The sequence below is a fragment of the Vicugna pacos genome, unplaced genomic scaffold (genome assembly GCF_048564905.1).
Source record: "Vicugna pacos unplaced genomic scaffold, VicPac4 scaffold_21, whole genome shotgun sequence".
NCBI classification, from domain to species: Eukaryota; Metazoa; Chordata; class Mammalia; order Artiodactyla; family Camelidae; genus Vicugna; species Vicugna pacos.
The window spans coordinates 17,393,982-17,421,860 of NW_027328742.1; the positions used below are offsets into that span (position 1 = coordinate 17,393,982).

At 45.1% G+C, this 27,879-nt stretch overlaps 1 protein-coding gene across 1 annotated transcript in view; it reads left to right on the top strand.

The window, feature by feature from the left end:
• Positions 1-22,063, top strand: part of LOC140694371 (unconventional myosin-XVI-like) — a 124,995-nt gene extending 102,932 nt beyond the window's left edge. The window contains exons 12-13 of the mRNA XM_072957641.1: positions 915-1,000; positions 21,836-22,063. Coding sequence (XP_072813742.1) covers positions 915-1,000; positions 21,836-22,063 — 314 coding nt within the window. The remainder of the gene's footprint in view (positions 1-914; positions 1,001-21,835) is intronic.
• Positions 22,064-27,879: the final 5,816 nt, after the last annotated feature.

Consider the following 27,879-nt stretch of genomic DNA (forward strand, 5'->3'; position numbering starts at 1 on the left):
CGTAGCTGAGAAGTCGGGTTGAAAATGACTGGACTGAATTGCTGGCTCGGCCAGTTCCTGGCAATGTTGGCTGCTTCCTGTTTGCCTGGGTTCAGACCCAAGCGTTGATGCTTATTGCTAACTCTAGGACCCCGAGAAAAAGACTTAAACCCTCCAGTGCTCACTTTATCATCATAAAAATGGGGAAAATCAAAGGAACTGCCTCGTGGGATTGTGACGAGGACCTAGTACGGTGATGCCAGCTCAGATCAGTGCTCAGTAAACACCACCTATACACAGACGTCATGAGAGCTTAGATGTTTCAGAGCTAGCAGATCCCTGAGGATTTGTCCAATAAAAACCAAAATCACAGCATGCGTGTGAATGGGCAGCTACCCTGACCTTTCCCTCACAGGTCTCTGCCCGGCCTCCTCCCTCCCGCCATGTGTGAGGGGAGCGCACGAAGCCAGCAGTCAGTAGACTGCATCCGACACATGCCTGGATCACGCCTTACCTGACTTCCGTTCTTCTCCGCCTCAGATGAGCCACACGCTGCAATCCCCCGAGCCCGTTTACCCCCGGTGTCCATCTGCTCCTCTTCCCACGTCGGGGCTCCCTCAGTCTGTTCTCAGGCTCTACAGGACTTTCCCTCCTCCCTTCCATGACCTCTTTGCTCCCTTTTGTGCTGTTATGACCTATTTCTTCACTCTCATTTCATTTCTTTTGCCAATGCAATCCCCCTTTTCTCAGGTGGAGTAACACCAGGCAGCTCTTGGTGTTCCTGAGCCGCCTGGGAAATGTACTCTTCAGTGAGTGTTCACTGACCTTCATTTCCAGGGAAATGTAGCAGTTTTAGTCTGTTCAGTAGGCGCCCAGCTGCCTTTACTGGGGGAAGGTCTCACAGTCTGACTGCTGCTTTGTGTTGACCTCAACAGGTTTACCTGAAGAGGATGGATTGTCCAGGTTGTCCGGGGGTGGAACCTCATCCTTCCAGAGACACAGAGAGAGTCACACCACTCAGGTAATGAGCCCTCGGTGTGCCCCTTTGCGGTGATAACTGAAGGTAAATCACAAGAAGAGATTCACGAAGGCATGACCCAGAGAGTTCGTTCCTCACGGAGTAGGGAACAGGTGTTTTCAGCTCTGCCATGAATTTCTTCAGCTCTGCATCCATTTTCCCTCTGTCTCAGCTGACACTTATCTATTTTCTGCTGGTTTCAAAAAAAAATTAGAAAAAGGTCCAAACTAAACGAAAATTATTAAATGATTTAAGTGAAGTTGATAAATGTGATCTTTGCTGGGGCATTTTAAAGCACTGTCAGACGAAGGGGGATTACAGCCACCGAGGGGTGTTAGTGTTACTGCGCTGACCTCAGCTCGAACAGAAAGACTTAAAGTGACGGCAACATGGAAACAAAATGCTCGAAGCACCGAGGCTTTCTGGCAGGCCGTTGTGTCTCAGTTACTACCTCCCCACTCCGTGTCATCCAAATTCACTTTAAAAATATCATGTGATCCGAACACTGCAAAATCAAACTGAGATTACAGTTCACAAAACTGTGTTTTGATGTGTTTCAGTGCTGTTACCTGTATGCTTAATGTGTTTAGCTTCAAAACGCTTGCCAAAATAAAGAAGATAATCATTTAAAAAAAAAAAAAACTAGTGTTAGTAGAGAGAAAAACGATTTGTATCCGATAATTTAGTATTCTTTTTATGTTGAATTAAAAAATACTGTTTTCAATAATTATCTTCAAAAAGATATGACTGTGCATTCAAGGTGGTGCACAACACAACCAAAGCCTTTATCATCAGTATGTTCAAAGAGTATCACTTTAGCAACAAGATTATTGTGCATGAAGTTACAGGGCAACTTTTGTTATGTCGAATATCTACATTAAGATCATTTAAAAACTCAGTTAAGTATCCTGATGTTTCCATGAAACCAACAATACAGCTAAGGGTCTGCTTTCATCTGAATATTTGACACTAAGTAGGCACAGTTAGCCCTGAGATTTTTCTAAATAACACTGAGGAGGTAGTGAGAAAATCAATAATTTTAATCTTAAAAATAAATCTTACACTAGGCAATCTGCTGAAATCACTTGCACTGATAAACAGACATCGAAACAGGAAAAAAATGCTGATTGCTTGCAGTAAGAGATTGTCCTAGTCTCCCCTCTGTTCCTTAGAGATGCATTCACTCTACCTCGGAAGCATTATGGATGCTTTATCCACGGTCATTCACTGGGGGGGACCTGCTTGGAAAGAAAGATGGGGCGTCTGACGTCCTTCCCAGGGCTCCCACTCCTCTGTGATTCATAGAGAAAAGGGTTAATTTTGAAAGAAGGTGCAAAGAACAGGTATCTCTGGAACTTTCCCTCTGATCTTTCATGGATTTAGCTAAAAAGCAGAGCAAGATGGGAAGGTCACCAGGAATAATTCCACGTTCCCAGCTTTCAGTGGGGGCTCGTTTTCAAAGGCAAACAATCCCCAGTTATCTCATAGTGTTTTTTGTTTTGGTTTGTTTTTGAGGAAGTGGAAAACCAGGCTCATTTTCTTCCATGCAAAATTGTGGGCAGTTTCACGGCAGGACACACGCCTCTGCACTGAGGAACTGGAAGAGTTCTGTGAAACTAGGCGTTGACCAGCCACACGTCTCAGCGTAAATGCCTCTCTTGTGGCATTTATAGAGGAAATACGGATACATACAGGCACACTGCATTCTGGGTTTTCTAGTGATGCACTTAAACAGGAATTCTATAAAATCTTTCCTGGGCTGATTGCGTATGTAGCAGTAGAATTAAACGTTGGCTAAAAATTGAATTCCTCTTTGAGGATGTCCAGATTTTAATTAGCAGTGATTTTAATGAAGTCCCTTTATGGAAGATAAAATGTATGGGCATTATTGTAGACAGGGAAAACAAGAGATGGATTTAGTCATTTGCCAAAGATCACAGGGAAAATGCAGAGTCCGAGGTTTGAATGGATGTCAAGTTTGCAGGCCCTGTTTCCGAGAATGAACTTCTCGTAACTCATTAAAAGTGATGGAGGCGCCATCCCACGTTTACATAAAATTTAAAGAGCTTTTGGTCAGTACGGAAATCGTAAGAGGCCAGAGTGGATATTTATGATTTGTGCTTTTGGCTGCCAGCCACGCAAGTTTCTCACCTACCACAGTAAAAATATAAAGAGGAGACTCCCCGCTCCTCCCTTCCTTTGAGAGCAAGGCGAGAGTATGTGAGGTGAGCTGCGTTGATGGACCACGGGTTATGGACTGAGAGACACGCAGTGGGAGGGGTGAGAATCGGTGTCACCGCAGGGGTGTCGTCCAGCCACGGTGGCTCCGTGCAGTGGCCGCAGGTGGTAGCCAGCCCGTGTCTGAGACCGCTGGTCCCTGCATTCACCTCGGGTCCAGGCCACATTCTAAACCTTCCCTTCTTAGCCTCACTTCCTGGTTGTGCTCTCCAGTAAAGCTTCCACCTGTGAAGGGTCTCAGGTTAGTTTCTGATGCTTGCAAATAAGAATTCTGACTGACACACCAATTTGATTTTATTGCTATTATCCATAAAATTCACTTTATAACCAAACATGTGTTCTTCTTTTTTACATAGAGCATGTACTTTCTTTTTTTTGTTTGTTTTCATTTTCACTTTTTTATTTTGCTAACCTGCCTGATCCCATTTTTTTAAATTGAAGTTTAGTCCCTTTACAGTGCTGTGTCCATTTCTGGTGTGCAGCGTTGTGTCTCAGTCGTACATGTGCGTACATATACTCCTTTCATGTTCGTTTTCATCAAAGGCTACTAGAAGACATTGAATATAGTTCCCTGTCCTATACTGAAGGGATTCGTTGTTCTTCTGTTTCATAGTAGTTAGCAAACGCTTTCTTCTTAATACGAATGTAAAACATTTTCTAACAGGGGTAGCCCTTCAGTAAACAGTTTCTTTCCTCAAGGTACAGAATACAGGAAATGTAGTTTAGGTTCTAGTCCCTCATTTTTCCTGTGACTTTGCATGATGTAATGGCTTTAGCAGAAAGGTAGTAAAAACTAATTTTCCTTAAAACAGTTGGCACGAGCGAAGGCTGAGCCCCTCGCCGCATCGCGTGCGCGGCTGTCTTCCTTTGTGCTCCTCGTGGAGAAGGCTGGGCGGGTCCAGACCGTGAAACACTCATGACCGTCTGCAGCGCTGGGCGCGAGTGACCCCGCAGTGAAGCTGCAACGCCAGGGAATTCCACTTCCCGGTCCTGGAGCGGGGCTTTGTGCCTCGGCCCAGGCCTCGAAACTGGATTCGTAGATTGAAAGAAGCCACTTCAGATTGGTTCTGGAACCAGCGTTTATAAAAATGCCCTGCCGTCTACCTACTTGCCTTTGGTGACATGGTAAACAAGTGCTTCTAAGTTTGTGCCCCTCGGCATGAGGCAGCCCCTCAGAAGCGGGGCTGCGTGAGAGGCCCAGCGCTGAGCGGGTCCTGAGGACATCCCGGCTGCCGCCCTGGAGTGACCCTTGGTGCTTCTGCTGAGACGGCCGCCCTCGGCTGACTCCGGAGGCCAGGGCAGCAGCCCCCGGAGGCCCACGGACTGTGAACAGAGCTCAAGGGGGCGGTGCTGAGGGCAGGGGGGCGGCCGGGGGGGCGGAGAAGGCCGGCGCTGAGGGCCCGCCCTCGGCGGGGAATCGCGAGGTACACGTCTGTTCGGGGTCCGCGCTTGACGTTGAGAAATGGGATTGTTTCTTTCGTTGGAGCAGAGCTCATCTGTATTTACACCCGCGTTCCAACTTGACCGACTCTGGCTTTCGGCCGCCTCCTTCCTTCTGGCAGCTGCTCTGCGCCGCCGTGTTGTGTGGTTTAGGGTCTTTGACGCTCGTCGTGGGCATTTACCGTATTTCTTGCCAACCTTTTTTGAAATTCTTTTGATTTTTAAAAAACGCAAGAAGTTATTATTAATATCCGTCATATTCAAATACTCATTGTAAGAATCACGGATGGTTTCTGATGAAAGAGCGGCGATCCAGTGCCTGAGCGCTCGCTCCCGACGCGGCCGCCGACGGACGCCGCAAGGCGGTCAGGGTGCGCCTGATGCGCGTAGAGAAACAGACTGTCGCGCGGTTTGTTTTACTGAACCATCAAAGAAACCTTTCTGTACTGTCACATACGAAAGAAATGAAGAGTTGCAGAGCACTCAGCAAGCCCAGTGCCTTCCTTCTGTGTTCGTTTTATTTGTCACGTGGTCTGCTTGAAATATACTGTGGCGCAGAAGAGAAACAGTGTTAGAGAAAAATAACAAAATGTAGACCTTCATCGAGAAGGGGCCGTTCTAAACACGGGACAGGGGATGGACAGTAAGCAACGTGTCAAAAGGCATGATCTGTATTTCACTTGGAAGCTGCAAACAAAAGGAGATCTTGCGCAGAAAGCCCTTCCACCCAGCTGAGGTTTCTGGAAATCAGCATGCACCCCTCGTGACTCCCTTTTTACGTGCAAGAAAGCAGGGCAGTAAATTAATTTGATGGTGTGACTTAAATGACAACATTTTCAGCAGCGAAGGGACATACCCTGTATAGATACATAGAAACTTGGAAGATAACCAAAACAAATGCTACATTTTGTATTTTTCCCTTCGTAAAATCGCTCCATATGTGTATCCTAAATGCACTCAAATACATAACGTTTTTCCAGTGAAGACCTTGACTGTGATCAGTGAGGAAAGTTCAGCTGTAAGAAACAGTGAAGGAAGGAAATCAGAATTGTGACTGTGTTTTTAAAGAGGACAGAGTTCTCATGATGTATCTGCACGTCGCCTTCCAGCTGGGGAAGCCGCAGAGAGCCCGGCGCCACCGCGGAGGGGGGCGGCGACGGCGCCGCTGGGCAGGGTGGTTAAGTGCAGGTTCTGGTTCACAGAAGAACTCAGTATTAACTTAATTTAATTTTTGAAATTAAAGAAGAAAGAGAAGAACTAGCTTTGAACCCCAGATCTGTTATGTCACTTGTGGGTATGGAAAGTAGTAATTTTATTTCAGGTTGACTGAAGGAAATATATGCCACATGTTTAGCATGCTCTCTGCGACATAGTAAGTGCTCCAAAACATGCGTGCCATTATTGTCTTAGCATTCCCTTTTGTTTCCCCCAAGGTCAGTGTTCTGAATACCAATTCTAACACAGCAGGTGTTATCAAAAATATGCAGGAGATGAGCTTGAATGAGCAGGACCCCACTCTTATCTGGGATTTTGATAAATATGTCATTTTTGTGATTTTCGAAAATAATTTTGTTACAGAAAATTATAAACCTCGCAAGCAAGCATGGAGACTAGTGCAACACCCAACTTCAGTAAACCCTAACAGTTTACCCTTCTTGCTGGTGCCACATTTTTGCAGTGTGACTTAGCAACCTAACTGTGCGTTTTTCTGTCCCAGTCACGGTTGTCCCACACCTTTTACAACACAGGGCTCTGCTCCTGCCTTGCTCCTAATTCTAGGTGAGTTCCCAGAAGTGGGCTGTTCTCCACCTTTGCCTGTGACCTTGCAGACCTTTCTTTGATGTGACTTTCCTCCTGATGGCCTTCCTCCAGCAGCCCTCCGAGCACAGTCGTGGCCTCTGTAATTTGGTTTATGTAACTCTACAACGTGGTCTCTTTCACACGACTTACTTTGCTGTGTTATAATTGTGTGTGTGTAGATGTAGACCCTGGTGGACTGTGGAGGGTGTAGAGAACACAGGGACTACGTCTCAGTCATTTTTTTATCCCAACCCAGAGCACTCAATAAACTGCCATCTCCATGGCAACCAGGAGACGCCTCAGAAGAACTGAGAAACCGACAGAAAATTTCCTAGCTTTATCAAATATTTTGATTCAGTCTCATGTTAAAAATGTACCAGTAAACTTGGTAAATAGGGTCATAAGCAGTTGCATCCCGGTGGTTGGAGGATATTAAAGTCAAGTCCCATCTTACAGATTCGGTACTAAAGTCAGCGTGTGATGTGAAAGTCACACACAATGAACGTGACTCTGCAAGACCCTGGTGTTACCCATGAGGAACAACATACGTGGCTTTAGTGTGTGCAGCTCTGTGTAATTAGATGTGTGTATTCATACATAACATGCACAACATAAAGCATATAATATGTGTACATTATTTTGAATTCTGGGAAAGTGGATTGCATGAACTTGAAGTTTCATGCATTCATTCATTCATTCAACAAATATTTTTCGAGAACCTGCTTGTGCAAGCCACAGGTGTGGGCACCTAGGAAACTTCGGTCTACAAAGCAAACATCCTTGCCCTCTTGGAACTTAAATTCTAGCATGGGAAAGCAAACACTATACAATGTTTAGATAATATGTTTAATATGGCAAAAGGAAATAAAACATATTTTTAAAAAGTCAAACAGAATAAGCAGGCCTGGGAGTGACGAGAGGGGTGTGGAGGCAGGTTGGGTTGGGTTGGAATTTCCAATCAGGTGGAGTTAAAGCCTCACTGAGCAAAGATGGAGTAAGAAAGTTGAGGAGTCAGGCATGTGAGGTCGGGGGGGGGGCACCCCAGGTGGGGAAGTATCCGGGCAGGAGCTTGCTTGAATCTCAACAGCCAGGTGGCTGGAGAGGAGTGACTGCATGTCACTAGGCGTCTAAATGCAGAGCAGCTGAAATTGCCATGAGTTTGTGTTAATTCAAGAAATAAGGAACTTACAAACTACAGCGGGAGGTGCAATGCAGAATACCAACTGTGATGGGATTGCATTGTCGTTCAGGAAAACCACTGACCAGGTCTGGAAACTTGGGTCTGCTCAGAAGACAAGTAAAGGGTAGACAGTTGCCTTTTCTGCAAGTGGGAAACAGGAGACAGATAGCTGTATTCCTGCTCAAGATAACAGAGAGTTGGAAGGCTGGCCCCTGGGAACCTGGGCCCCGGGCTTCCCGACTGCTCTGTACATTATTGTGACCTGACGACTTTGAAAGAAAGATCCAGGCTAAAGGAACAGAAAGGTTTGCATTGTGTTGAAACATAACCAGCTAACGTTGGTGAAGGAATTTATTTTATGACCTCAGTAGACCTCGAAGACCTGATTCTTCTCTGATTTCGATGATTATGCTATTATTTGAAACTGTCATTTCGTATTTCTGACTCTGTCAGAAATAGGTTCTAAAACAGATGAACTATGATATTGGGAAAAGTGTCATGAAGTCAACGATATAAAAAGCCTAGATTTTGAAGCCCAAGTGGATTTAATTTTATACACTTGCAGGTGATGTTTTATTATCTATTTTGGGGAAGAAGTCTTGATCAAAGAGCTGTGCTCTCACACATTGCCTACTTTGGCAAAATCTTATCTTTTTCTTCCCCATCCGTCCTGTTTTCCTTCCCCCGTCTTGTCTAGCATTTGCATCCACCCGATTTGCCATGACTGGGCCTTAAAGACACTGTAATTGACCCGAGGAGCCACACCATGGCAGCCACGGTGCCCGCCAAATCCCTTTTTCCTGAAGCCCCTGCTGGACCGCGTTTCCCGGCAGCTTTGCAGTTAGGGGTGGTCACGTGACTGAGGTCCAGCCACTGGAACGGGAGCCATGGTGATGTGAGCCGCTCCCAAGCTTGACCACACAAACCTCCCCTTCCCTACAGTATTCCATGCCTTTTCCCAACCAAAAGCTGGATACGGAAGACTCTTAAGACCCCGGAAGATGCAAAGTCCACTCACGCCAACGTGGAAGGTCATCCGCTGATCAGAAGCACCTCTTTAGCCTTGACGTGGGCAGTACACTTCTTCTGTGTCAGCCCCCCGGTATTGGCGGTCTGCCTGTCACGGCATCTTGCGTAACAGTAACTGACGGCCTTTATCCCGTGTTTGGCTTAGTGTTTCACGTGTTGCTGCTGTGCATTATTTATAGTACTTAATTAACTGGGCTCAGCCCCCATTCTTTAGCCACCTTTTTTCCTTAAGATAGTAAAAAACATGCCTGTTCATGGCTTCTGATGATAGAATTATTGCAGTGTGGCTTATTAGATGGTTTAATGCAAAATAACGATGAGTGGTGCCCCCCCACGTCATAAATACATGAAACCAAAGCTTGTAATTCTTAAGAAATGGATGTTGAGAAATTCCTCAAAATCAATAGACTTAATTTTACTCAGGGACAAAATCAGTCCCCGGGAGTAAACTGGGCAACTTGGAGAAACATTCTAATCCTTTTAGGACCTTCTTGTGGATTTAATGATTAGAAAGAATCACCTCTCTCACCGCTAGTCCTCAGGCAGGTGGCTCGGGCTGGTAGCTAAGCTTTGGAGGGAGAACCAAGGTTGGTGGCAGAGAGGGTGCTTCCCCCTTGTTCAGTCAGTCCCAGCTGCGAAACTCGGCCCCTTTCCTAATTGTAGCTGATTTTTAAAATTTACCTGGATTGGGCTAGTGGTTTTATTAGCATTCAGTTTCATGAAATGGTTTTCCTCATTTCTACTTAATTATATTTAATACTATAACACACAGAATGTGGTTGTTTCCAGAAAAAAAATGTTTGGGGAAATTAATAAGTTAACAGATAAACTCTGCCCTACGAAACAGTGCAAAGGACCACACTGGCTCCTTGGAAAGTGGATGCGTGTCCCCGGACTTAGACCTCCATCCTCTGGAGGCTGTGGAGCACTCAGCTGCCGCGGTTGTGGCCCTTGCCTTTCTGCCTTTCACACCCAGATCATCCTTTCTGCTAATTCACGTCTCTCTTGATGGCTCAGGGCTGACTCTCAAGCTGTATGTGGCACAGTGCCTTCCCCTCTCGTGTTTTTGGTAATTGTACATGCAGATGTGAACAAAAATGTGGACGCCATTCCTCACACCACTCCACCCAAGGAGGCTCCTTTCTTTTTGTGTCCTACCCCTCCTTCAGTCCAGAACAAAGCCCACAGCCCAAGAGGAATCTTTGGGCCACGATGCCTTGAAATGAGTCGCGTCCCCTCTGTGTTCCGACAGCAGTGACTGCGTCTACGATTTACTAGTCAGCTATAACGAGCATGCTGATTCATCTAATTCTCTATGTCTTGTGGCTCAGTTTGAATGAAAGCCTCTTGAGGGAGCAGGTCCTCAAGCGTGATTCTAGCCCTGGGAAACCCGTCACAGCACTTTCTTTCTCCTGATCGTTGAAAGCACACGTGTAGATTGATGAGCAGATACGGGAGACTTCTCGAAAGTCAAGGTTAGTTCAGAGGGTTGACGAAACTCAGCATCCTTGAATGTGTGTCCGGACTCTACCGCTGATCAGCCAGGTGAGTTTGGGCTGTGAGGATGCATTTCAGCATCTATGAAATGAGGCGAAGGCTCCTTAACCGGCTCGTTTCCCATGGTTATGAGAGTCTGCTGGAACAGCACGTGAAAACGCTTTCAGAACAGACAGCAGGACCATGAAGACGATGTCTGAAACGGGCTTGGGAGACCTCCGAGCTTCTACACGGGGCATCCAAACTGGGACTGTTGTGGAGACAGGTGGACTTACAGAGTGTCTGGGTGCATCTGAGTGAACCGACAGAGACGAGGTGAGATCGCGTGCTGATGAAGCTGGGATAATCGGAGTGGTCAGAGAGCACGGGACTTCCTGTGCTGGCTCTTAGGCTGGGGCAAGGCGGCACTGAGGCTTTGTGAGCAAGCGAATTATATAAACAGATTTATTCTTTGGAGAGAGAAAAATCTAGTAGATCATTTGCCCCTAATAATACCTCCTGACATTTGCAGTGAGCCTCCCACATAATTCCCAGAAAAATAATTTTAAAGGAATTGTAATCTCTGACTCTCTGTGTTCCCAATATAATTGATGTGTATTTTTCCACATTTGAACCCATGACTACGCCATCACTACAGACATATTCTGCATGTGTGTTACCAGGTTTTGCTACAATCTGCTATTCACTTGTACTGATGCCACCATGTTTTCTGAATGAATTGAGGTAAGAGACCAGAGCTCATATAAAATCCACAACCTAAGGTGTCACAAGTGAATTATACTGTGTGATGTATAATCATGAACTTCTGTTTTATAACTTTCCATCATAAGAAGAAACATGCATTCACTCATCAGAGTCTTTATTCTTGGCTATGAATTTACAACTAGCTGCAAAATGCAAATTAATGTTCACTTAAATTACATTAAATGTGTTCCAATATAATATTATTTATTATAAAAGTAAAGTATAATATTAGTTATTATAAAAGTAAAATTTTTTTTTAAGAAATCAACATGTGCAGGTAAGGTAAAACATTAAAATCCTGTCTCCCTCCCTCGCTGCCTGTTGCCCAGATCAGTTGCTCCTGTTTCCAGGAGAACTTGCTCCTTCGAAGGGATAGTTTCCCTTTTTTTTAACCCTTCGGCAACAGGGGAGCCAGAGCGCAGGAATGAGCTTCCCTGGGCTGCGGTGTGAATGGCTGCTTCTCACCTCGGAAGGAGCCGCTCTTGCCTGCCTGAACCAAACCTGCTGTTTTCACTTTCCGATCATTTTCTTTATTTTTTTTTTAATGTATGGACATGTCCTTCCCTTCAGTCAAAGACTTTTTGAATCGCATTTCATTTTAAGCTTTGTCGCTGGGATCTGTTTAGGTAAACTATGGTTTTACAAACTGATGCTCAAATTTCTTTTTTTTTAATGTTTTGTCCTCCAATATCTTGTTAGCAGGAGTGCAAATGGGGTTTGCATCTGAAACACTAATATTCACTCTTCAGTCAGCTGAGACGCTTCCTTCTTTTAATTTCCATAAATGTCAGTTAATGCCTCTTTTCACCTTTGGGTGAATAGTCAATAGAAAAATCAGTTCTGTGACAAATGAACAGCAACATGATTTTACACACGAATTATTTAACAAAGGTTATTTTTATCCTAGGAGAGAAAGACTTAAGGTAAAAATCAGCAGCAAATTATTAATTTACCTTTATTACTATTATCCATAGAAATGCACACCCGCAGGAAGTAAGACAATTTATACCTCACTTTTCAGTTAGTTCACATCATAGGACTGTAATAATGACGCAATAAGAAACCGCTGAAAATGAGTAAACAGATATGTAAGTGATAAAGCTCATTTAAGCCTCTGCGTCCTGCTGTGCTTCCCCCTGGGCCGTGAGAGGTCTCCTGGGGTTTAACCCCTAGAGTAAGTGAAGGGATTAGAGACGCCCCACGGCGGGACACAGAGGTCACATGAAGTCGGTCCTCACATCACTTGATCAATCAGACTCTATCTTCATAGCTAACTGACACTTCCTGGACATCAGAAGACACAAAACAGGTGACAAACCTGGAGTGCAGGGCAGGATGGGGGTGGGGAGTGGGAGATGGAGACTGTGTTCTTGTCTTGAACTTTTAGATATCAGATCAGCCAGAGTTTCTCAATAACAGAAAAAAAAACCCTACTTTTAACTCCCGTCCTGAGTTGTCCAGGCTGTGATCACCAACGTTTTAAGTAGCACTGTTTTCCAAAGATTAGTTTCGAAGAAGGAATCTTCTTGTTAAAAATCTGCGGAAAGGGAGGGATTTCGTTCGCGGATGAGGACCGCAGCGCACAGGAAAGTGACTGTGGACTGTGGTCACTGCTGCAGCTGTCCTCATGTTCTGGGAGCTCGAAATAGACTGCTCAGAGGAGTATTCATATGTTGAAGGTACGTGGCTTCGCGTCTCCCTTCTGCAGTCCTTCCTTAAAGGCAGAAAGGAGAAGGTGGGGCTATGGGTGCCACCCAGGCTGCATTTCAGGTGGTCTAAACTGACTGGAGGGGGTAAATTAAGAATGCTGAGCTCCCCTAAGTGCAGCCCACGTTGGGGAGTGCCTTGGGTGATGCTGCCCGACCCCCGGTGCTTGTGGAAGGGTCAGACAGTCCCAGCTCCCAGCAAATCCTGGATCCAAGTGGACCCTGAGCTCTGCAGCTTCCAGGTCTCTTTAGAATGTCAACTATAAAAATGAAAATCAGAATAATCTCCAAGTGTGTTATTAGATCTTCCACCAATTTTTTTCAAAGACATTTAAGCTGACAGATAGCTTGTGCCCTTTTCTAGAAGCCCGAGTTTTACACCTGTCATTGAATAGCACCATTTTCCCCCATGCCATCCAGAAATAATAATTCTGGGTAGAAGGTGTCTTAGGCCATTTGGGGTACTATCACAAAATGCCACAGACTAGGTGGCTTATAAACCACAGAAATCTATTTCTCCCAGTCTTGGAGGCTGGAAGTCTGGGGTCGGGGAGCTGGCGTGGTTGGGTGGGGCCTGCTTTCCAGGTCACAGACCTCTCACTGTGTCCTTCCACGGTGGAAGGGCACCGATCCCATTCGTGAGGGCTCCGCCCTCATGACCTAATTACCCCAAAGGCCTTATTCCAAATGCCATCACTCGGAGCATAGGATCCCAATGTGTGAATTTGCGGACACGAACATTGAGACCATAGCATAGGAGACGCTTATTTGATTGGCCAAGGCATTGTGGTCTTTGGCCACCCTGATGTCTAGGGTGACTGTCCCACTCCCGTCACTGACCCCACTCACCAGCCACTCAAACCCATCTAGGCATGTCCGAATTCAGAGCCACACTTGAGTCCGGGACCCCGCACACGCTCTGGGGTTTCAGAGCCAGTGAGCGTTTTTAACAAGTTCCCAGGGCTTTACAGTGTTGGAAAGGGTCTTCTCTGAATCTGGGAGATGGGAACTACCTCTGAAGGGTGGGAGTTTGTCCACAGTCAACCTGGCAAGGCTCCCTTCTGTTGACTGAAATAAGCACGCAGCCTAAAAGTTAAGAGTTATATTTGATTTGGCAGGAGGACTCGAGCCGGGCTGACAGCCTCTCAGATCGCTCTGAGGGACTGATCCCAAGAGGTAGGGGAGGAGCTAGGACATATAGGAGCTTTACAACAAGGACCAGGTAGTTGGAACAATAAAATATTGCTTGTTATCTAAAGAAAATCAGGCATCACAAATTAAAGAATCTAGTGCTTTTCTATGTATGGGAGGAAGCAAACATTTGGGCTCACTGAATTCATTCCTTTGACAAGCACCTTGCTATCTAGGGCCAGGGTCCTGTCCTTTCTTATTCTGAGTCCGCTCAGGGTGCACCATTGTGAGTGGCTGCAGAGGCTGGGCTGCAAGCCTGTCCTCACTGGGGGTGGTGGCAGCCGCTGATGACTTGGTTTCAGCATTCTTTGCTTACTGCTATGATTGCAGTATTTTCACTCACATTGCAGTATTTTCATTCACACTTCCCTGGCCTCGATGGGGTGAGGTGCCTGATTGCCCCTAAGTTTCCAAAACAGTGACACCACAAGTCTAATACACTGTAGTGACATTTGTCCCTGTTCTCAAACGTGCATCCAAACATTCATACACTCACTCGGCTCAGACCCTCTGAGTAAGTGCACCGGATGCCTTGTGCTGGGCAGAGATTAACTCACTAGTTTCGGTCTCCAAAAGACACCCAGTGTCTCACCACACAAAAACAAATCTTGCCCGCGGGGCGTCCAAGCCGCACAGACCAGCACTCTCCCCAGTTGCATTATGTCTGTGACCCTTTTTAAATCATATAATAGTTATCCCTGACTCTTAACGGTTCTTAAGTGATTTTATTATAATGTTAATGAAACCTGCATCCACATCATTACATAAAATCCCTTTATTCTTTTAGCTTTCCGTATAGCTAAGAAATCAAAGCTGATTCAGTGAAACCAAAACCTACAAAAGCCAAAAAAGCTAACATTTACATTTATTTGAAGTATGACTTTGTTTAGATGAAATGAAATTGCTGTTGAAAATACTAACCTGGCTCTGGCTCTGATCCCTGCACCTTAGTGAGATCTACTGTCGTGTGCCTTTGGTTGACCCACGTCTCCATCTTTTCTATTTGAACTGCTAGGCAACCTACCTTACAATGTCAAATCACTTAGCATTTTCTTGGAGGAAAACACCTTATCTGAATATTAAATCCATTTACTCTCTCCTCGTTAACCTGCAACGATGTAAATAATGTGACCTGTGTCAGTCTGCTTGTAAATAAAATACATCAGAAAATGAAATCTCACTGAGCACTAGCTTAAAAAGCAGGCATTCAAGTGGTCCAAAGCACAATTACACCAATTTTTTTAAAGTATCATAAAAATAAAAAAAAGCAAAAAAAATTTTAGATTGTCCCAAGAAATTGAGGACCCCTGGAAAAACATTTACAGATCTCAATTTCAGAAACAGGTAACAGTTGTTGAAATTACTCACTAATATCTGATTTTTAGTGCTTTTTCTCTTACTCCAAAATCTGAAAGACATCTAGACCTTTTGTCATTTTCTTCTTGCATAATTTTCTTTATTTTAAATTGTATAGAAATCATAGTTATGTTATAAATCCAGTATTTTGAGATCTTCTTGTTAATCAGGAAGGAAAAGAACATGTTATATTTACATAGGGCCACAAATCATGCAAACTACTTTGATTTAACATTATCCGATTGAGTCATCAAGATAATCATAAGTCAGTATGTTTGAGGGTTTTCTCGAGTCAAAGAGTTAACAATTGACAAAATCATAAGAGCCCACATTTATAGAATGCTCCCTACATTTTCAAGGCACTTAAAGGCAGCTCACATATGGCATCCATATAACCCCCACCCCCGTCCTTCTGAGGTTGACGATGACTGTGAACCCACTTCACAGGTGAGGAGGCTGATGGGCTTGGTCAAGGTCACACATCCATTAGGTGGCAAATTCAGGATTCCCATCCAGGCACCCTGACTGGAGAGACGTGGTTTGTCCACATCCCACCCAGACTCAAACCAGAATCAGAGTCCTCGCGGGTCTGCCAGTCTCTGTTAGAGACGGAAGCTCAGTGTCATTACCGGCACTTGTCTGCATCAAGCCCCGTGGAAATGCCTCCCGGCCTTTTCCACCCCTCTTTCCAGCTGGGGCCCATCTCGTCTTTCAAAATTCAGAGCAAAGTTACCACCTCTTTGAAGTCTCTCCAGACCTTCCTCTACAGAGCCCCCTTCTCCAGGTAAATGATACAAAAAAAAAAAAAAGGAAAAAAAGCTTAAAAAGACTCCTTCTTGTTGACCCACTCATGTCAAGACACTTGCACGGCTGGCATGTCCACCAGTTCGTTTAGAAGCAGGACACTTGTCACTTTCATGGTGCTACCGCGTAGAGCCCCGCGGTCCGGGTCCTGTCTTACTTCCCAGCGGGAGTGCTGCCCTCTGGTTCTGAAAGATAATGATTTTGTGTGCAAACACGATTATATAGAACATGTCAGAAGAAAAACTAGGTAAGGGACCAGCTGTCTGGAGGGATAACGTGGGGGAGATACATCTTTGGCAACAACGGAAAACCAGACTGAAGACACCGGTATGGCTCCTTTTATGCTTCAAACAAACCAGGATAAATGAGGTCCAGGGAGAAGCCGGCTAACTCCAGGCCACACTGCCAGGGGCACCCCTGACCCCACAGTCATCTCTCTTCTTTCTGAAAAGAAATGGTTCCCTTTCAATACCCAAACCAAATTTTTCATGCTTAGCATGCACAGGGTCCTGGGTTCAATCCCCAATACCTCCTCTAAAAAGAAAGAAAACCTAATTACCTGCCCCCTGCCAGTAATAAAATAAATAATTGAAATATTTTAAATAAATAAATAAATAAATAAATAAATTAATTAAATTATCATATTCAATTTATTGGGAAATAGCAAATGATGGCAAGGGATGTTGTAACGGTTTCTGTTACCACCAATGGGATGTGAAATATAAAGAATGACCAAACACCGATTTTGATATTTTCTATGCTGCTGGATAATATTGCAAATACTTTCTCTGCCTCATAGGTTACTTGACCACCACTTAACTAACATGCAGAGTTGCATGTGTTTGCTGTTCTAAAATACTGAAGCTCTTACAGTGTCTTTGACAAATGTGACTTGTGTGCCTCATAACCTGGTAAATTTAATAAATCTAAATGAAGCAGATTGAGCGTCATTAGTCAGGGCACACGGTCCCTGTCTTCTGATCTTTTCCACGTTGTCTCACAGATCATAGTTCTCAAGTGCCCTCTGACCTTCACTGTGTCAAAAGGGGTGGGCGAGCATATGTCCTTACACAGAATTTCAGCCTTAATTTAGGACAACCTGTGAAGATTCATTGTATGTGTGTTTTTTTTTTTAACAAAGATCAATACCGTTGATATTTCAGCATCTCATTTATGCCACTCTGGCAACTATTTTTATATACCTCTTAGATTTTACTCAGTGCCTATTAATCTCCATAATATAAGATACAGTCATGGGATCTCTCAGTGAGAAGGTTTATTCTGAGCATTGGTTGATTATCGCAAACATCAGTCAAATTTTTGCTTATCACGGAAGCATCAAAAGCTCTTGGTGGTTGATTCAAAGAGGGTGGGCTTCTGTCTCCACTACATTATTCAAGACATCGATATCCTCATTAAGAAAATGCCTTCTAATGGTTTGTGTGTCTTAAATTTTCCACCTTTTATAATGTGCTGGGGAATTCAGATATTTTTAGTAAATGCCGAGAAGCTTTGAAAGGCTAGAGAGCTTTTTTTTGTTTGTTTCCCCAGGGAAGCAATGACTCAGGGGATTTGGGACATTTTATGTCAAAATCCCTCCCCACAAGCCTAATTCAGATCAGCAGCCGCTGAAAGTCACTCTCAGCAGATGGGCTGCTTCTGCGGTGTGACTCACTCTCCAAATCTTCCCTATTATGAAGGTCTTAGCAGAGGGTCACACCTAGTATATATTTTTGGCCATTATGAAAAGCTGCTGAAAAGAGTTTAGCATGGAAAAGAAATACAGAATGGATAGATTCTGTGCCTCATACGAGGACAGAGGGTCTGTGCACACCAGCAGCGGCATAAATACAGCACCAGCCATCAGGTCGTGGAAAAGCATCTCCAGCTGCTGGGTGGAGACTGGGATTGTGTTTTCATGCTCTACTCTGTTTTGTTAGGAACTGGCCTCCATCTTTACATGTATATATATTTGCACTCTACTTGCTTTCTTTTAGATTAATTATTTATTATTTCATATTAATTTGTTAATTATACCTCCTCTCACTATTCTTTTTGTACTTTTGCTGGAGAATAAGGCGTGACTCCTTGATTTATTTCACCTTAATAAATTACGTTATTCTGGTCATTTCCCTAATACCGCTGGCACCTTCGACCCTCTAAGCTCCACGTTTCCCTCCTGGCTCTTGCAGTTGCTGTTGGTGTGCTGTTCTACATACGATGTAAAGTCTGTAAGACACTGCAAGCATATCATTTATATTTACCCATGGACTGAATTCCCGTGTCCTTAATTCTCTCTTAAATTTCCATTTTTCACCTTGGATCATTTTCTTCACCTTAAAAAAAAAAACAGGCAAGACTTGTGATAGCAAATTTCCTTGTTCTCGTTTGTCCAAAAAATTGTTTTCAGCTTTCTTTCATTTTTGCAAGATGTCTTGATTGAGTATAGAATCCTAGGTTGAACTACTGTCTTTCAGTGCTTTAACCTGCAATTTGTGGTTTTCTGGCTTCCAACGTTTCTGTTTAGAAGTCAGCATTCACTCTCATGATTGCTCCTTTGAAGGTAATTGGGTTTTTTTCCTCTAGATTTGTAAAACTTTTTTCTTTGTCTTTGACCTTGGGCATTTTTAATACAGTGTCTTACTGATTACAAATTGTCCTTATTGTTGCTGGCAGTGTGTGGATTTATCTTGTGTGCGGTTTGCTGAACTTCATAATTTGTCCACCCCAGGTTCTGGAAACTTATTGCTTTGAATATTGCTTTGCCACTTTCTTTACATTTCTGCTCCTTTTACGTGCATGTCTATTCTGCTGTTTCTTTTATTTATTCATCTTTTTCTCTATTTTCTTAAGCATTTAATTATAGGTAATTTTAAAGTCTGTTTCTGCTAACTCTAAACCTGGACCATCCATGAGTCTGTTTTAGCTTTTGGCTTTGGGTAAATATCCTGTCTGTTCACATGTATAGTAACTTCTGGTTGCATAGTAGGCATTGTGGGTGAGCAGACTACAGACACCACAGATGACGCCTTCTCCCTAAGAGGATTCCACCAGCCTGCGTCAGGAAGCAAAGGCAAGAGGCGATCACCTTCATCCAATCAAGTATTGAGCTGTGATGGAAAACCAGCCTACCTCTGGTTGTCCGCTAATCCTCCGGCCGCGCCCTCCTGTGCGCGGACTGAGACCCTGACAGTGTGCGCTCATCAGCACTGAAACATTATTGTAGCTCCAGCTGTGCATTTCAGAGCCCCTGGCCCGGCTCTCCTGCTGTGTGCCCCACTCAGTTTCAAAATCTGCAAGTCTTGAAGATGAGGCTTGTCGGATACTTAAGGCTATCACCTCTCCTGTCATACTTTTTGCTTCTGAAGCACATCTAGGCGATTTCACTCTGCTTTTTATAAGTTTTTGGCTCAGGGCCCCACTCACTCATGCAGTTGAAGAACTCAACAAACGTCTCTTGGGGAAAACGACCGTGCATCTGGGGGTTCTCAAGTTTTCAAATGGTGCATCTAGTCTCATCCAGCTGCAAAATATCATATGGATTTTCTCTCTTTTAAAAAGGGTTCTCGAGACCTACAGAAGGACTCCACATGTCCCCAGAAGACCAAAAAAGTAGCTGGTAATTATCCAGTTATCCATTTGCTGGGAAAGATTCTCCCCATCCATAATGTTAGTTTTTCTAATTCACAGTTTACCAGAGTTTTCCAGTGTTTCAAAAATATGATTTTTGTAATTTATCCCCTTTTTTGCACTTTTACAATGGGAGCAGTAACCTGCCGTGACCTAAACATCCAATGTAGAGGGTCCTTCTTTTGTTTCTAAATAGATCGATGTGAAGTTGTGTTACTTCAGAAAGATGAGATCTCTATGAAATGTTGGGAAAATAAACAACTGAGAGGGATACACTTCCGTCCATTAAATATCCTCCCGTAAGAGTAAGTCCAAGGACAGTGTTTTTCAGAGGTTGCTGTTATGTGCTGACTGTGTGCCAGGGAACATACATACAAATAATCAATATTCAATTTGATTTACAGGGTAAATCAAGCTGATGCTAAATGTAATCAACACAGCATCCGCCAGTGGAGAAGGTAGAGGAACTAGAATACATGAGTGAAAGAAACACATGTTTCACTCAAATCCCAATTAGAAAAAGAAGGAAAGAGGGAGACGGTGTAGGGACCCTGGTCTTTCAGATCCTCGACATCAATTCTTTACATAAATAATCAGCCTTGTGGGACAAGAGTTAGGAAGACAGACTCTGCATTCAGACTGCCTGGTTCCACCATTTTCCATGTGGCTTTGGGAAATTACTTAACCTTTTTGCGCCTTAGTGTCCCCACCTGCAAAGGGCTTGCAGTGCTTTCCGGAGTTCCTGGGAGGGCTGCACGAGTTCATATCGGCAAGGTGCTCAGGAAGGCACCTGACACACACTTAGCACTGAAGTGTTCATTCCATAACTGATTTTATGCACGCCCTCCCCCCTGTTTTCTTGGCTCGCTTACCTGACAGTGGAGGCTTTCCGGCTTCCACGAGAGTCTTCCCAGCAGGAAAATGCCTGGTTTGCAGGTCATTCTGGTACAATCCTGGAAACTAGAGAAAAACACCCTTTTCAAGGGGTGTAGTGTTTGCGCAGCTCACTTTTGATCAGTGCCTGGAGCTTGCTTTAGGGATTGGGCAATCATAGTCTTGCTTTCCTTTTTTTAATGTGGTTATCAATAGATTCAATTTGGGGCGACCCCCTTTTGCTAATAACCAGTTCCAGAAATCTAGTTTTGCACTACAGACATGCATTTGACCTCCTGGCTTCTGTGTTTTAACATCATGTCTCAACGTTCTGCCCATCGCTTTGGTTCTAGGCTTTAAAAATCTTCTTCTGTCGGCTGTAGGCCCGGGTGCCCAGACCTGTCCTGGGACGCTGACGGTCCTTGTTGTTTTCAGATGACTGTTCTCACCTAAGCCAACCAGTGGTGCCTTTGTTTCATTCTCCTTTGTCTTGATGGAGAGGCTGGAGGTGACGCAGGAACAAAGTAGCAGGTGCTTTGAAGGCGGGCTGAGCCGTCTCACTTCCTCTGAATCCTCCCCAGTACCCCATTCTGATGTCCAGAATCTCATTTTTTTCAACCAGCATACTCACTGTAGAATTGACAGAAAAATCGGTCTCTGCCATGCACAGCGGTTCCAGATTACTGGTTGCAGGCAGTGGAGGGAACCCACACCATGTAGCCTGCTTGTCTGGAAGGATCCCAGTCGCCCCCGGCGGGCAAGCTCTGCCTCTCCAGGGACCTCAAGGAAGCCGATGAAGCAGCCGATACAGTTGCACGTTGTGATGCCCTGCTCCCACAGCCCCTGAAGTTCCCATCTCTGCGGACCCCCTGGTTAATGCATGGTGGTCAGAATGGGGTCACATGACCTCAAAAGATGTCGACTAGTAACTGTGAGTAGGCAGAGGAGTGGATTCTGGAATGGGGTGAGACTTCAGAAATCCACGCACACCTATTACAGACGGAATTACAGTTGCGATACATTAAATGACCAAGTGGGTGATGCTGTAAGAGTGTATACAATGAGACGGCAAACAGACACTGCATTCCTTCTAGTATCCCTGGGTGTACATCAGATGCTGACCAGGGCCCCCTCCTAACTGTTCCACAAGTTCCATTTATTGTCTTAATTCTGCAGCCCGCCGCCGAGCCCTGGGCGCGCTGCTCCCGGGGCAGCAGAGCCGGGAGGCTTCCGAGCGGGGCCGGGGTGCGTGTGCCCCGGCCGGCGCCCCGGGTCCAGGTGGGTGGCCCTGTGGCCCTCCTGACGTGTCCGCAGTGTTTGGTGCTACCGTTTCCCCCTCTCCTCCCGCAGGTGATCCACCAGCTGCAGCTCTCGGAGAACGAGAGCGCGGCGCTGCAGGAGCTGCTGGACTGGCGGCGGCGGCTCTGCGAGGAGCGGGGGGACTGGCCGCAGATCCTGCGCCGCTCGGAGCCCAGGGCGCCGCCCCCGCCTCCCTGCAAGAAGCCCACCCTTCTGAAGAAGCCCGAGGGGGCCTCCCGCAGCCGGATGCCCTCCCAGTTCTGGGACACCACCCTGTGAGGCGGCGCGGGCTCCGGGCTCGCGGGCGGGGCGGCGTCGGGAGCATCGGGGCGCTCAGGCCGCACGTCTCCACGCAAAGCACAGGGCAGCCCGCTAAGTGCACGCGACCCCCGGGCGTGTGCGCGCGCGCGTGCATGCATGTGTGTGCGTGTGCGCTTTCCCACCCGGGGTACGCTCGGATTTTCAGGCCCCGCGGACCCGGGCCGTGCGACCCCGAGGGAGCGAGAGCGAGGCCGGGCCAAGGGCGGCCGCGGAGGGAGGGGACGCCAGGGAGGAGGGGCCCACGCACGCTGCGCAGCCGTGTCTGCGCGGTCCGACCGCGCGCGACTGTGCTCCGGTCACCCTGGGACACACTCTACAGGACATACGTTCTCTTTCTTTGTAGGTGTTTGTGTTTTATTGCAGTTCCGATCCTGATCGTTCCTTACGTTTGTTACTGTGTTTTATATCTTTATGCAATTGGTGGTGCTCCCTTTCTTCAAAATACAGATTTTAAAACATCATTTCTAGAATTTTTTCCCACATACCTTTAATGTTTGTTTTTTTTTTAATGTAAAGTACCTGAAAACGCTGAGACGGTATCGTTGTTTTTGCTTCGCCGTGTGGCGCCGTGCAAACCCCTGGCTGCAATCCCATGTCTTCTGCTTCATTCACTGGTCAGCAGGCGGTGCCTTCCCGTGCCTCGTATTTCTGGGCGTGTGGGTTGGGAGCTCTTTACTTAAATCTCATCTCCTGACTTGGGCAGGGGTTACAGGAAGTGAGGCACTCGCTTCAACTCACTCACAGGGCTTCAGATTCATAGCTGGGGCATGAAGGGATCGTGTCCACTCAAAGGTCTGCCTAGTGCAGGGCAGCACACTGAGAGCCTCTGGCTGCAGCGGCCAGGCTGCTCCACAAGACCTGGTCCCTGCAGAGCTTCCCTGCATGGCTCGCCACCCCGAACCCTCTGCCTCCTTGGATGCACAGGTCTTGCTTATCCATGGCTTCTGCCCACTGCTAGGAAGTTCTGAGTACTGGCATCAGACCATCATGTCTTGCTCTTTGGAACTTTGTATTCATACCCACCTTTGAAAAGTTACTGTGGCAATAAAAGGGTACAACTCTGTTCTTCTGTGCTGGTGTTTATGTGCTGGTCATGTTGTTTTGCACAAACTTCTCCGTCTCCTGATTGGATAAGTAAGGGCAAGGAGGACGTCTCATTCCCACGGCCTCCCTTCCTACATTCTTCTCACAGCATCTTGCCAGCTTCAGGCATTATGGTTTATTTTAAAACAAATTTTTTTTTGAATTTTATTTTTTATGGAAATATAGTTGGTATACGATGTTAGTTTCAGGTGTACAGCGAAGTGATTCACTTATACATATACACACACATATATGTGTATTTTTTTCAGATTCTTTTCCATTACAGATTATCACCAGAATATAGTTCCTTGTAGGTCCTTGTTGTTTATCTATTTTATATGTAGTAGTGTGTTTCTGTTCATCCAGATGCCTAATGTACCCCTCTCCCCCCTCCGCTTTGGTAACTATAGTCTGTAAAACGAAGATATTCGTGGTTATTCATGTGTAACTCCTAGGCAGGCATATGTCAGTTTAGGAATAATAACAGGCCAGTAAATCAGGAGAGGACTTCCACTGCAAAGACAGTTCGTTAGACTCACAAACCCCACACTGCACCGGGGGCAGGGCGGGGGGGGGTGCCACGTGGAGAGGCCCCCGGGTGCGGCTGGAGGCAGTGGAAGCGGGGTGGGGGCGGGGCGGCAAGCTTGTTTTGTGGTTTCCTGGGGAGGAACGCGAGGCTGGGTGTGCGTATGTGGCAGTGACGGGTCAGTCGTTCCAGCTGGCTCTCAGGTACAGAGGCTGCCTTGGTTGTCTGGTGGCTGGCCCGGGGCAGGGGGACAGTGGCCTGGAGAGGGAGAGGCAGATAAAGGGGGTGGCTGGGGTGTGGTCCTAGAATGGTTGGGGTTTTCTCCCTCTAGAACCAGGCTGGCCTGGGGAGGGGCAGTCGCTCCAGTGTCAGCAAGGCCCAGATGTCAAAGCATCAGAATGCAGGACATTAAGAGACTGTGAAGACATGGTCAAGTGGTAACATGGCTGACATCACCCGACAATCTCAGGGAGGTGTCTGCCCCTCTCCAGCTTGACAACAATCCAGCCCCACTCCCCGCCTTTCTTCCCTCTGCCCCTGATGTCCGACTGCCTAACCTCAGCCACAGAGCAACAGTGATGCCAGCCTCCTGCGAGCCACCTCTTCCTTGGCCAGGCCTTCACACTGGAGGCACTTCACGACCTTTGTTAAATTAAAACAGTGAGCTGGATTTCTCTGCACACACACACACACACACACACAGTGTGTTTATTTACACCAGAGTGAAAAGCGAACAGTTCAAGCATGAGACTTGTGAGAGCTTGTGAGAGCTTGTGAGAATGTGCACCGAGCACCTGCTGTGACTGTTCCGGTTGCTCTGCATGTGCGGCTCCGGCAGTCTGGGGCTCGGGCAGCGGCCACCCGGACCTGCCCGTCACCCATTCCAGGCAGCATGAGCATCACGTGTAAGTGAGTATTTACTCTGTCCAGTGGTGCCTGTGTCTCATCCAGGGTCCTTCATCTTCTAGAGCTAAAGGCCGACCCCGGGAAGACTTTCTGAAACAGTCTCTGAACTCAGAAGTCCCGCCTTTTGTGCTTTGCGGTCTGGACTCCGCAGCACAGGGGTTTCAATCTGTGGCCCTCACTGCCTTACAGCCGGCTGATCAGGCCTGTTCCACTTACAGGACAGGAAAGTCAGCTGAGACTCAGAGCATTCACAGCCGTGATGGCATTAACAGCATTACCAGTCGTCGTAATATGGGATAAAGTCCAAATCTGTGTGGGCATTAAAGGTCCCCTCGGAATGATTCTTTAAGTTCCTCAACAATTACAACATTGTCAAAATAATAAACAAAGGTACTATTCTGGATAATAAAGCACTGAATGCTTTTCCACATAAGCAAGATTTCCACAATTATGTATGTTTGCAGTGTATTTAATGATTGTGTTTTAATTGCTATCAGACCATAAGGTATGAATTATGATGGATTGTTGGGCCTGAGACCTTATGTTTAGCAACATAGTTGGTATGAATTATTATCCTCTGTTCAAAAACTGCCCAATCTTATTGCTTTTAAAAATAATACTTTATGAGAGGTTACTAAAAACTGCTATCAAAATGTTTAGGGTGGGTTAAAATGATTTAAAAGGTATTTTCTACAGTGGAAAAATATGTCCTCAGTATTCTTAAATAGTGGTATATAATTTAGTAGAATTCTGCTACCCAATGAAAGCAACAACAAGTTAAAATCTTAGGTTTGGAAATGACCGTCGCATATGAACATTATACAACTGGGACAAGAAATACATTGTGAATTCCATAGTCTAGAAGTGTGGATACATTTCTGGGAAAATTCTATTCTTAACCACTTTCAGCCAGACATCCACCTCAGCTTCTGTCACAGTGAAGGACATGAGGCTGTTACATAAGGGCACTCTGCAGTGGAAACATTTCACCCACTGGCTATTGCTCTGCACTGCTAACTTTTTCCACCTTTTAAATGTATATCTTTAGTTAGAAGTTAAAAATTTTTATTTTTAATTCTCATTGGGAAATTTTCAGCAAAAAAACTTTCAAAGCTGGGAAAATAAAAACAAAAACCCAACGGTGTTCCAAGGAAAAGTTTGGTGTAATTTCATCACATTTTTCAAATTGTTTTTAGCTGCATATAAAAATCCATGCAATGGAGATGAGAGCAATTATATTTCCTTTTATTGTGCAATGGTAAATTCTCTACAATGTTCATGGTTTCTCAGAACAGTAGCACTGCTTTCAGAAAACTAAAAATACATTCTTCACCCCCATTCTATTTCCTTTACATCTTATTCATAAGCAATGACTTTATCAAACAGATTCTACAGTGTTCTACCCGTGTGAGTTACAAAGTTACCCACATAGCAAGGGGTTGTAGCATGCTGAGTTAGAGCCTGGAAGAATTACCTTTGTAGTTTTTCTCTTTACCTAAGTACTGCAGACCCCTGGGATGTTCCCATTATTGTGGTTTCAGTAAGTTTCTCTAAAATCCAGGATGCTTTGTAAAACTTTAAAGATGACTTTTTCAAAGGGTAAGTCTTATTAGCTGCCTATAATACATCTCCAGCACCTGTTCTGATTTCTCAGATCACTTTTCGGATTTTTAAAAAATCTATTTATACCTCAAATATCACTTTTTTGTGATTGGACAGCACAATATAATCTGGATTTTATGTAGCGGACCAGGTCATTACAATGGCAGAAGAAAATCTCGGTGTCGTCTCACAAGAAAATATTAAAGGTGAATAAATCTACGCAGTTATTTCAACTGTTGTTTTATAATAGGAACGCATCAAGTGTGTCTTCTCCTTCCTTTGAATTCGTCATCGACAGACGTCCTGGCGTATCTGCTGGCCTGCCTCCCCCACAGCCCGGGAAGCGCGTGCGGCTTCAAAGGAGGTCTCCAGAGCTCGCCCAGGGGACGCTTCCCTGATGCCACCACTCAGTCTCCAAAGTCTACAGAAAATCAAAGAGAATGAAAGTACTGATACATTCCAAGGGGAGGGAGATCAAAGCTCTGAAGAAAAATGGAATAAAACTAAATTCAATTTGAGGTTTTTATCTTTTAAGATTTCAGCAAACAAAGAGGATGGAGGTCCATGATCTAAAACAATTGGTTGCAAAGTGGATAAAGTCTGTCACCTTCTGAAGGGTGATTTTCTTATTGAACCCACTTTGGGGGCTCTGTTAAACTGAAATCCATCAAACGAGGTCGTGAATGATAACAAGCAGAGCCAGTCTGCCTGGCAGAGTCCCCATTGTGGTTTACCAACGTTACTGTTGAATAAAATCGTCTTTTTTTGTTGTTACCGAAGAAGTACAGTTGATTTACCATGTTATGTTAGATTCTGGTATACAGCACAGTGATTCAGGTATATATATAATATTATACATATATATATATTTATATATATATATATATAATATATATATATTATATATATACATTCTTTTCCATTATAGGTTATCACCAACTATGTGTATAGTTCCCTGTGCTACACGGTAAGACCTTGTTGTTTATCTATTTTGTATAGTTTGTATCTGCTAATCCCAAACTCCTAATTTATCCTCCCCTTCAAAATAATCAATGCTACAAAAGTAGCATTTTCCATATTTTTATATAAATAGGTTGCACAGTACATGTGCATCATAGGGGAAAGAAAGTTCTGCATTTGGAGAGCTGTTGTCATTCCCAGACTCTTGGTGTTGCTCAATCCTTGGCACACCGAGAGCAGCAGCCTCCCCTGGCAGGTGAATAAATGAAATAATGCGTCAATGAATGAATGAAAGCCAGTGCAGGTGTTTCCAAGGTTACCAGACTGTAGCATTTGTCATGTCCTTCTGATCCCATGCCAAATCCTTAAAAATAATATAAAATATTACTTAATATTTAAATCAGCATACAGGACTTCTGGTAGACCAGAAAACGTGAGAAATGCCAGAAACGTAGAGCAGAGTGACAACAGAATTATGAAAGGAAGCCACAGCCTCACGTGGACACAGGAGCACCCCACGCCCACAGTAGGAGCTGGTGCCACAGTTCTTCATGGACACACACGGGGTTCAGGGCCAACTGCAAGGGGCTTAATGAACGGGACACTCCAGCGAGAGAAGCCAAACACATCAACTCATGACACCTCTCTTTTCCATCATCAGCCACGCAGAATTGTTGGAATTAGGACACATAAGGGC